The 11,820-nt window shown below is 37.2% G+C and overlaps 1 protein-coding gene across 1 annotated transcript; it reads left to right on the top strand.

Moving 5' to 3' along the window:
• Positions 1–951: 951 nt before the first annotated feature.
• On the top strand, positions 952–6,920 carry LOC131035749 (5-methyltetrahydropteroyltriglutamate--homocysteine methyltransferase 2). The gene is made up of 15 exons (XM_057967488.2): positions 952–1,118; positions 2,325–2,702; positions 2,841–2,928; positions 3,255–3,382; positions 3,586–3,774; positions 3,983–4,185; positions 4,288–4,451; positions 4,614–4,694; positions 4,816–4,982; positions 5,094–5,199; positions 5,299–5,549; positions 5,674–5,746; positions 5,953–6,081; positions 6,236–6,457; positions 6,554–6,920. Exons 1-15 carry the CDS (start codon positions 979–981, stop codon positions 6,698–6,700), a joined length of 2,466 nt encoding a protein of 821 aa, XP_057823471.2. The 5' UTR covers positions 952–978; the 3' UTR covers positions 6,701–6,920.
• Positions 6,921–11,820: the final 4,900 nt, after the last annotated feature.

Genomic DNA, 11,820 nt, shown 5'->3' with positions numbered 1-11,820 from the left:
TAATTTCTCATTATTCACTTTTTAAGCTTACTCATCTTGATGATGGATCATGGAGCATGATCACAAACATCATGACGTCATGAAAAATTGATCACATAGTGAAATCCATAAACCATAATATAAATAACACACTAAACTAGAAAGTCATAAAATGTAACAAATAATATTTTCATGTAAAACAACTCATGAATAATTTTACTATTCATGATTTTTTTCGCACTCTATTAAGATTTGATTTTACATCCACACTTTTTTAACTTCTTTGATTATTTTGATTCAAAACATATTTTGTAAAATCTCGTTGTAGTTGGATGTTGTCTTCTAACCATTGAAATTTGACTAACAATTACAATTTGTCACTTCCTCCCTCCCCTATTTTTATTTTCAACTTTTTTTAAAGGACAATTAAATTGTTTGTGTACTTGAAGTTTTGGAAGGGTATTTATTTGTTAGGGAGCTTTCTTCCAATGACAAAAAAAAATTAATGACTCAAATACAATGGTCCACCACTCTTATTAAAATAGATATCTCAATATATTTTACCTAGACTTTTTAAAATATAAATATACTAGTAAATAAAATTACCACCAATAAATTAATAATAAAAATTAACTCCAACCTACACACTTACATCCTCATAGATCTATTCCATATTTTATTTATATATTATAGAAACTTGTAACCCACTCCCAACCTAAACCCACCAACCCCTTGTGGGGACCCAGATTTGCTTTTCTTTAGTTGACACCCATAAATAACTATTTGATTACCCAAAATAACAATTTAATTAGAAGAATTCGGTCTTAGTGTAGAACAGCGTGGCCGATTGTCGTCCGATCAGATGCTTTGGACGGTCACGATCAATATTTTTCTCCGGGATTTACCCTTACCAACTTTTTTCGAGCAGAGTAGATCTTAACCCGAGCTCCACGCCTCCAAGCACCAGATGGGTGGGGTCCGCCTACTTGCTCGCTATTTATGCGGCTCTCGCGAAACAGATCCTTGCCCTGCTTTGCGCCTTCTCTTGCAAAGCTCGTCTCATCTACACTCTATTCTGCTGTTAGCTCGGCTTCAGGGGAAACTCTGTCGAGCTGCTGTTCCTCCTTTCTTCGCCTCAGGTGAGGGCTCTGCTTCTCTTCATCTGTTCTTCTTTTTATCCCCAGCGGATGTTGGATTGCTTTAGAAAAATGCGGGTCTTAGAATATTAAGCATACGAAGATTTAAGAGCAGGGATTGTTCTTAGGGCATTTGTTGAAGTTAAATCCGAGCAGGGTTTCAGGTTTGGGCGTTTTAGGGTAAATCTGGATAAGATTTGTGTGATTGGTTTTGTTAGCTTCCAGATCTTGCTTCTTCAATGATGGTATTTATGGGTCGCGTGTACTGTTTATTTTGAGCATATTTTGAATTAATTAGATCCACTGCATTCGTCCCACCTGTTTTGTCTGAGACTGATCTGAGCCATAGTTCTACAAACACTAGTACATGAGCTTGGGAAATTGATTGGTGAGGGTTTTGGCATTTAAAGCCCTGACATTAAGTAAAGCTTTATTGTAAACATGATTGATGAAGTCGGCTAGCCTGTGGCTTGTTCGGATCTGTTCTTTTTCTTCTTTTCTCTCAGCACGTGAGTTGCTCTGACTGGGTAGTTATTGACTCAAATATTATTTTCGCCGGGCTTCTCTTCTGTCCCCTGGCCGGACATGCCCTTGTCTTATATACCTCGCCAATGATGGAGAAGAATCGACGATTTGGACATGTTAACTCTAGGTGTCACTTCCAATTGCTACCTCTTCTTTCTAAGTCATCCTAGACATACAGCTGGCTTTGTCAATTAAGGTGCCCTGCACAGGTAGTTGGATGCATTGTGAAATCCAATTTAAACGCTTAAGTCTTCTATGAATCTGAACTTATCACTCTCGCTAGAGATTTGAAACTAGGGTGGTGCAATGAAAGCTCTGGTTATTTAATCATTTTGGGTAATTTCACCGGGGCTCTGCAGATCTGGACGTGTTTTTATCTCCTCAACGTTGTATGTGGACGTTCACACATCTGTTGGAGAGCTGAAATAAGAACTCAGAAGTGAAATCCTCAGTGATTTATCACTTATGCATATCCCATTTGGGCATTGCAGATCTGGTTGTGGCGTTCAAAAAAAACTATGGATGACTGAACACTTAATGCGTCTTCTTGGTTTGAGAGTTCTGGGGGCATTGAAAACTATGATGATCTACCACTTAGTTTAGGCCATTCATAGCTGCCGATCTCGTTATGTTTGTTTAGGTTTTTGAGGTTTGACTGATTGAGATGAACCTATTGCTTTGCAGGGGTTTTCGAAACATATCTTTGAGAACAATGGCATCCCACGTTGTTGGATACCCACGCATGGGCCCTAAGAGAGAGCTGAAGTTCGCTCTTGAATCATTCTGGGATAAGAAGAGCTCTGCAGCTGATCTAGAGGAAGTTGCCAAGGAGTTGAGGGCTTCAATCTGGAAGCAGATGGTTGATGCTGGAGTCAAATACATTCCAAGCAACACTTTCTCTTTCTATGATCAAGTTCTTGACACCACTGCCATGCTCGGAGCTGTTCCTCCCAGATATGGCTGGTCGGGTGAAGAGATCGGCTTTGATACTTATTTCTCCATGGCCCGAGGAAACGCTACTCTTCCTGCTATGGAGATGACCAAATGGTTTGACACCAACTAGTAAGTTCACAACTTCATAACCTTAAAACAGATTTCTATTTTGATATTTAAATTTTTGTTGGATTTATGTCTTACTAAGTTATAAATCAATTTACTGGAACTATATCTGAACATCGTCTCATGTTTGTTTTTGTTCAGTCACTACATTGTTCCCGAGTTGAGTGCAGAGCTCAAATTCACTTATGCATCCCACAAGGCCTTGAATGAATACAAGGAGGCCAAAGAGGTACAATATCTAACGTATTTGCATCTGCTACTTTCTTTTAATTGTTTTCTTGCGTTTCTGTACTAGAATTGATCTTCTTTTGCTTCTGTATTAGATCATTTGTTTTTAACAGAAGCATTAAATGGTCAAGGATAAGCTATTGGGGGGTTGATTTTTTTTATACCATGTGATTATTGATCTTTCATAATATCAATCTTGTTGGTCTATTAGATCAAGGTAGAGAGTTAGAGAATGCAATTTTCTGATTAGGTATGCACATCCATGAGCAATGGGTTTTTTGTCCGAATTAAGTGTCTAAATGCATTGGTTCATACTCTTGTATGCAGCTTGGCATTGAAACGGTGCCTGTGCTTGTTGGACCAGTGTCCTACTTACTGCTTTCAAAGCCTGCAAAGGGTGTATCAAAGACCTTCAATCTCCTGTCTTTGCTTGATTCAATTCTGCCAATTTACAAGTAAGTAATACTTGGACACGTTTATTACATACTGTGTTTTACTTGTAAAATAAGCCATGGAACATTAAAATGTACAAGTTAGTTGTTTTTAATTTGTATCAAGCCTCTAAGTAGTAGAAGGCTCTTGTGATTCAAATTTCTGACTGGAATGATTGTTAACCAGATCACTATTTTGATAATTGTAAACAACCTAATGTTTTCAGGGAGGTTATCTCTGAGTTGAAGGCAGCTGGTGCATCCTTGGTGCAGTTGGATGAACCATCTCTTGTATTGGACCTTGAGGCTCATCAATTGGAGGCGTTCTCTAAGGCTTATTCTTACTTGGAAGAAGCAACTGACGTCAAACTACTAGTGGAGACCTACTTCGCCGATATCCCTGTTGAGACCTACAAGTATGATTCTCTTCTCTATTTCTGATTTTCTAAAACATTATACTTGAAACTCAGGTTAATAATGTAAAACTACTTAATTCCTCATTGCTCTAAAATCTGAGATTGGCATGAAGCATCTGTTTACTTGCTATCAATTTTTGCATAAAATATGCTTAGGATCATTAGTACTATTTGCAAGATCTAAAGCGGCAGTGTTTTGAACCTTTAGGACAATTATTGGATTGAAGGGTATCTCTGCGATTGGCTTTGATCTTGTCCGTGGATCGCAAACCTTGGCTCTTATCAAGGAGGTTGGCTTCCCAGCTGACAAGGTCTTGTATGCCGGAGTAGTTGATGGTCGAAATATTTGGGCCAATGATTTGGCTGCATCCTTGAGTATTTTGCAAAGTCTTGAGAGCATTGTTGGAAAAGGTAAACAGGCTTGCGATGCTTCTTTTGTTTTTACTATTGGTCAGTTTTTATTTATTCGATACTTCTTTGGAACATCGCTTAACTACTCAAATCTGCTTGCAGGTAAATTGGTTGTCTCTACTTCGTGTTCCCTTATGCACACGGCTGTGGATCTGGTGAATGAAACCAAGCTTGACAGTGAAATCAAGTCCTGGATGGCTTTTGCTGCACAAAAGCTTATTGAAGTGAACGCATTGGCCAAAGCATTGGCTGGTCAAAAAGATGAGGTGGGTTTTCTTAACAAAGTTTTATTTACGAGCAAATTGCAAAGGGAAGATCCCTCACAAAGTTTCTTTTGAACTTTTTAGGTCGGATATGTTGCTCTGCCTTAATTTGTTTGTGGTAGGAGATTAGACTAGTGAAAATATTAAGGTTTTTTGGCTCTGCAGGAATTCTTTGTTGCTAATGCAGCTGCACAAACTTCAAGGAGACTGTCTCCAAGAGTGACAAATGAGGCAGTACAGAAAGCTGTGAGTGTCTAAAGTTCGTTTATATAAAGTGTATACATCATTTCATTGGAAATTGATTGCCGTGAAAGCTGCTTCTTTCGGTCTTTGGTTTTTGAATATTTTTCCTTATATAAATTTGCAGGCTGCAGAGTTAAAGACCTCTGATCATCGCCGAGCTACACCAGTAAACATTCGTCTTGAGCAGCAACAGAAACATTTAAATCTACCAATTCTTCCAACAACCACCATTGGATCATTTCCTCAGACAGTTGAGTTGCGAAGGGTTCGCCGTGAATACAAGATAAACAAGTGAGTGTTTAAATTTTCATGTTTTTGGATACTATTTAAGGATAAAAATGTCTTTGTATGAAAGAATGCATATAACATAATATAACAATAAAATTTTTATGTACTAAACAGGATTTCTGAGGAAGAATATGTTAGTTTCATTAAGGATGAAATTGCCAAAGTTGTGAAGATACAGGAAGACCTTGACATTGATGTCCTTGTGCATGGAGAACCCGAGGTGTGTGAACTCTGTGCTTGATATTATTCATATTAAGGTAGTTGAAATCCTTTTATAGATAAATGTTACAAACCAAAGCTAATTGTGTTTTTGTTGCAGAGAAACGACATGGTTGAGTATTTTGGAGAACAGCTACAGGGCTTTGCATTTACAGTTAATGGTTGGGTTCAGTCTTATGGATCCCGATGTGTGAAGCCACCTGTCATATACGGTGATGTTAGTCGTCCAAAAGCTATGACTGTCTTCTGGTCTAAGATGGCTCAGAGTATGACTGCCCGTCCCATGAAGGGAATGCTCACTGGTCCAGTCACAATTTTGAACTGGTCTTTTGTCAGAAATGATCAACCAAGGTAAGGATGTTAAAAAAGTTAAAAACTGCTAACTAATAGATCCTTTTTTGCTCTACATGTGTAACATGTTAAATTTGCTTTACTGTTTGTTTATTTCTGAGGCACTAAAAAGAGTGTAATGCAGATCTGAAACTTGCATGCAAATTGCCTTGGCTATCAAGGATGAGGTGGAAGATTTGGAAGCTGGTGGAATTCAGGTAAATTTAAAGATGTTCATGCGTCACAAATTTGTCCATATTCAATATTTAAAGTTTTTAGTCTTCCACAGGTAAATATTAGTGAAATAACTGTTGAGATGCAGAACACCAAAATCTGCTGTACACTAAAATGGTTTAATAAACGTGAAATCTTGCAATTTGGTTATTTAATATGTAGCTAAAATAATCGTATTCTGGCATTCTAGGTAATTCAAATTGATGAAGCAGCTCTTAGGGAAGGATTGCCTCTACGCAAGTCAGAACATGCTTTCTACCTGGATTGGGCTGTTCACGGGTTCCGCATCACTAATTGTGGTGTGAAGGATACCACTCAGGTTTGTAATTTAACTTTCAGTTTGCATTTTATATATTTTCAGAGATGGCATGTGATACAACTCAGGTTTGCAAAGGAACTCAGTATGCATTCTATATATTTTCCTGATATGAATATCATGTATTTAGCATATTGGCTGTCTTCTAAATCTGCAGATCCATACCCACATGTGCTACTCCAACTTCAATGATATCATCCATTCGATCATCGACATGGATGCTGATGTAATCACCATTGAGAATTCTCGTTCTGATGAGAAGCTGCTCTCAGTTTTTAGAGAAGGTGTCAAATACGGAGCTGGAATTGGTCCTGGTGTTTATGACATTCACTCCCCTCGTATTCCCAGCACAGAAGAAATCGCCGACCGTATCAGCAAGGTTTTTGTTTATTTTTCATACGTCTTTTTATTGCTAGTACTTTGATTTCCATGTAAAAGAATAGTTATCTAACTGATACTTTGTAATTTTTGCTAGATGCTTGCTGTCCTGGAATCAAACATCTTGTGGGTTAACCCTGACTGTGGCTTGAAGACTAGGAAATACCCCGAGGTGCTTCCAGCTTTGACTGCCATGGTTGCAGCTGCCAAATTGCTGCGAACACAGTTGGCCAGTGCAAAGTGAGCAGACCGTTGCCGAGCAGTCTTGTTTGTCATGAAGTTTATGTCGTCAGAAATTTGTTTGAAAGTAATAAAATAATATTTTGTTTGCTTTGTAATTGAAGCCATATAAGGAATATGAGGCCGTTTGAACTTTGGCTTTGTGCCACTGTTGAGCCCCAGTTCTGGATATGTAGCGTATTTCATAAGAAAGTAATATTTGATATCATTCAGTAATTGTTATAGCTCTGCTTCACAATATCAATTCGTTTTCCTTAAAAAAAAAAGGAACGCTATTATTTTCTCATGAGATGAAAGAGCATTCATTTTGCACCACCACGTTGCCCATACTCGAGACATGTTTAGTTGATGCAGGGGTTATTTGCAGCCTTGGCATTTTGTATCCATGCAAGTTATATGCATTTAAAATGATTATATTTGCATTTTAATATGAAATATGACTCTGTCTTGCACTCGATATTTTAATTGTCATAAAAACAAGATAAATAAAGTTATTCCATGCGCCGCTTTTGTTTGTATCTTTCAAAATATTGGTTGCAGTAATGAGTATTATGAAAACTGCAATAATGTTGTGAATACATGCCCAGGCTTTAATGCTTTATAGGTGTGAGGTTTTTTGCTTATGCTATGGTGTAAAAGTAATGGAGGAGAATTTTTATCTTTGGCCAAAGTGCATATGGAAATTGCTAGTAACGGTGAGTTTTAGTTTGTTTTGATTTATAATTTCTTTTATAATTAGTTTTTATAATTTTTTTCTTTATAGAGCTCTCTTTGTCTAGCTCCTTTCGAATTGAATTTTCAATGTGCCTAATTTGATTGGTGTGCAGGTAAAAAAAAGTTCAAAATTTTAGCATTGAGTGCAATGTTTAGTGGAGAGGATTTAGTAGTTGAAAACTGTAATTTGGCAAAAAAAAAATGGTTCAAAATTTTAGTTGAAGAGGATTCAGTATTTGAAAACTCTAAATTGTTCTCAATTTTTTACTTTAGCATATTTGACAAATTTCTTGTTTATGTGGGAGGTTTCAGGTTTACATCATCAAATATGATTGCACATCTGCATGCTTTTTTGTTGAGGTGTGTTTAAAATATCAAATCATGTTTTATTGTCTGTTGATGTAGCATCACATAGAGGATTCAGTATTTGAAAACTCTAAATTGTTCTCAATTTTTTACTTCAGCATATTTGACAAATTTCTTGTTTATGTGGGAGGTTTCAGGTTTACATCATCAAATATGATTGCACATCTGCATGCTTTTTTGTTGAGGTGTGTTTAAAATATCAAATCATGTTTTATTGTCTGTTGATGTAGCATCACATAACTTGTTTTTTAGCTTTACATAACTTGGTTTTTTAGCTTTAAGGCAATTGATTTTATTCAACATCAGTACTAATTCTCAACATGCACAAATTCTAAGTCAACTGTTAGTACTACAATATTAAAAATATTGAACATTAAATTAACAAATGCTACAAAAATTATTGAAACATGCACAACTACTCAATCCTCTACTCAATCCTTTTTCTTATAATGAACACAAAAATAAAAAAAATATATATTCAACTATAATTTCTATGATTCATGAACCTTTCTGTATCTAGACACAAAAATAGCATATCCATCGAATCCATAAACCTGGAATGGTTGTAAAATTGGACCGAATATGAAATCTTGTGATCAAAGGTCAAGTTAAATTATATTTGAATATATTCGCACGTTCAGTTACGTTCCAAAGCATAATTTGAATACATTGTCAAGCCTTGAATATCCTGTATACTCTGTACAGATCCGAGAGTATATAGATTTGATTTTGTTTGCTCTTCGTGTTTGTAGACTTAAAGCTTTTAAATTTGGTGTCTAATGAGGTTATTGTGGACCCGTAATGTTCTTTTGATCTGAATTTACTTGCTCTTCAGGCAGGGTATATATTCTGCTGTACATCCGTACTATCCAACAGTTTTGGAAGTATATTAACGCTAATTCACACATGTATGCATTTCTTAAACCATGAATCTGAAATATTTTGGAAATCGAGTTGTTTGATAACACCCGAGAGTCGATCAACCATTATGTCTCTGCAATCTAGCATAAGGTTTAGAGCATTTCAAATATTGTCATATCCACTATGGACTAGACTTTGTTCACAATTCACATCCCAAGGATTCCTCTAGAATCTAGATTACTAAACTAAGCATATTGAAAACTTTGCATCCACGTCATGTCTGAGGTCGAGTTGTTTGATAACACCTGAGAGTCGATCAACCATTATGTATCTGCAATCTAGCATAAGGTTTAGAGCATTTCAAATATTGTCATATCCACTATGGACTAGACTTTGTTTACTCTTCACATCCCAAGGATTCCTCTAGAATCTAGATTACTAAACTAAGCATATTGAAAACTTTGCATCCACGTCATGTCTGAGGTCAAAAGGGATCTCTTGGAGTGTATATCCAGAATAATGGATTTTAAAAGTTATAGACTATGTTCAAAGCATGTTGAAGACTTTGCTTGGAGTCTGAAGCATGTCGAAGACTTCTAAAGTTTTGAATCTCTTAGATTGTATATCCAGAATAATGGATTTTAGAAGTTACAGACTTTTGTTCACTCTTTTGTTTTCTTTGAGTTTATACTTCAACATTCAAAGCATGTTGAAGACTTTGCTTGAAGTCTAAAGTTTCAAAGCATGTCGAAGACTTTACATCCATATTTGAAGTCTGAATTTTTAAAGCATGTCGAAGACTTTGCATCCATATTTGAAGTTTGCATCTCGAGTTGTATCCATTTGTCTCTTTCTCAATTGTTCAAAACATGTAACTATCATTCTCTCGCATGTAGAATTCAATGGATGCTCAAGCCTATATTCCAGGAGTATCAAAATAATGGAAACCCAATTTTGAACCATAATGGAAACCCAATTTTGAACCATGAAACATTAGAGTGTGACATCCCTACAAATTCAATTTTCTTGTAGACAACCAAAGTTTTGATGTAGTTTACTTTTGTAATTTTTATAATTAAATTGAACTTGGATGACTTTGTTGTTCATTGTGATTAAGATTGGAATTATTACGATTTCAATAGTTTTGATATTTAATTGTATATTGATGATTATATTGCTCATGATAATTAATATCATAAATGCTATGGTTCAAATAATGTTGATTTTGAGTGTACATTGTTTTTGATTAAAGAAGCAACAAAAACAAAGGTGCTGACTCTTAATAATAACCCAAAGATACTAAAGAAAACAAAACTTAAAACAACAAAGCCTGCAAGGAAAATAAGATCTTGTCAAGGCTGAAACAACTTGAAACCCAACTCAAGAAAGAGGGTTTTGAGGGGGTGGAAGGGGACTTCCCTTTACATCTACGACTGACCAGAGTCTAGGCAATGCAATCATTAGGCTCAACAAAAGGAGGGTTTGGCAGGGGGAACTGTTGGAAGCAGTTCTACATCAATAGTTGGGGGAGAGACAATAAAGGTTGCTACAGAAGAGAGGCATCATGAGCAGAAACGGTCGGAGGAGAACAATGTTGTAGATCCGAAGGAGTCATAGGGACAGAGGATTTAATGATTGAAGAGGCAAGAGGGTCCAAAGCTTTAGCAACAAAATCATCCCTGGAGGGGACGCCAGCCTCGTGAGAGGAGCCCACAAGATGCAGAGTCCAAAGCATTGATTGTTAGGTGTTCAGCAGTAGCGTCTTTCCACTAGGTAGCAATGCCTTTGCGTTGAGGTACAAGATAGTTAGGAGCAAGATAACTTGTAGCAAAATATCTCCTATAGTGAAAGGGGAGGCCCTCAAAGTCCAGCGGTTGGGACTAGGGTCCATCACCAACCAGTAAAACCATCTACCCAGGGAGAGGCACAAAAATATCAATGTCAACTAGGATACTGGCAAAAGTGGAGTGGCCCATAGAAGAGATAGCATCGTCAACCTTCAAGAAACGTTCAATAGAGTTGCTAATGGCCTCATAGCAAGAATGCTCCTAGAAATGGAGGGTGAGATTAGGGAGGCGAGCCCAAACTAGACACATGTTAAGAGGTTTAGTGAGAGGGTTAAGCGAGGTTGTCCAAGGTTTAATGGAGAGAGTGGCCCCCTCAGGCCCACAATATGCCCAAAATTAGATCTCGATCAATGAGAGGAGGTAAAAGAAGCAATAAAAAACCCTTGGCACAAGGAAAAAGCTCAATGCTATGAGCAACCAGAGGCTTCCAGGATTCACTTACCCAATGATGAAGGTACAAAAGAGAAGGCTAGAAGCTCGTAAATCTACAAACCAGGGCACAACATTGTTAGAAGTCGATGTTATCCACAACATCATGTCCACAAATCACCATCGGGGAGGATTTGGCACATGTTAGAGGTCGAATCCCCCTAGGGGGTGTGTCGCAGAATGAGTCACACGAGCAAAGCTATGATGACCAACAGAAAAGGTTTTGCAAGTGCGCATAGTAAGACCATTAGTAGCATTAGCAAAAGTGGGGGCACTAGCGATCAACGTGGGGGCCTCCAACCCAATCGTAATCTCAACACCAGAAGCAACAACACCCATAGAATCATCCAAGGGGAGAGAAATCCCAATAGGGGTAGTCTGGGAGTTCAAACGCACTTGGGCAGGAGAGCCATCGTGGGAGGGGAATTAGTGGAAAATGTTGAATCACCCAGACCAATTTCATTTATTTGAGTGTACATTGTTGTTAAATGATATGTCTACATTTATGATTAACTAGCTAGTAATTCTCATTTAATGAATTGGCTTTATCAAGGAGAGAGGTTATTAATTTTATACTACCATGTTCTTCATTTTAGCATTGTTGAGTCCTCATTGAAGGTTTGGTTGAGTACTGTTGAGGGGTATTTTGACACACTCATCAACATGCATGTAGAACACCAAATGCACCACCTCTCCTAAAATGGAATTAACCTCAAGAGATTGATAACCCCAAGGTCCCTTTGTGTTAGGTCATGACAATGTTGGATATTTTAGTGGCTTATGTAGTTGTACTTATATAAGAGATTGTTGGTAATCAAGTAACAAGTGACTAAATTCACCAAGAGATTAGCAAATAGCATAAACAATGTATGAAGAAGCTGCTCCAATCATCTATTTCACAAAATCG

This window comes from Cryptomeria japonica, chromosome 5 (genome assembly GCF_030272615.1).
Source record: "Cryptomeria japonica chromosome 5, Sugi_1.0, whole genome shotgun sequence".
Lineage (NCBI taxonomy): Eukaryota > Viridiplantae > Streptophyta > Pinopsida > Cupressales > Cupressaceae > Cryptomeria > Cryptomeria japonica.
The sequence above is the reverse complement of the archived record's forward strand: the minus strand, read 5'-3'. Positions and strand labels throughout refer to the sequence as shown.

Bases quoted from the DNA above. Each gene is read 5' to 3' on its own strand.
- LOC131035749 (XM_057967488.2), top strand. From the start codon at position 979: ATGCGGCTCTCGCGAAACAGATCCTTGCCCTGCTTTGCGCCTTCTCTT. The intron at 5,550-5,673 runs GTAAGGATGTTA...AGTGTAATGCAG, and splicing joins GTCAGAAATGATCAACCAAG to ATCTGAAACTTGCATGCAAA. The intron at 6,458-6,553 runs GTTTTTGTTTAT...AATTTTTGCTAG, and splicing joins TCGCCGACCGTATCAGCAAG to ATGCTTGCTGTCCTGGAATC.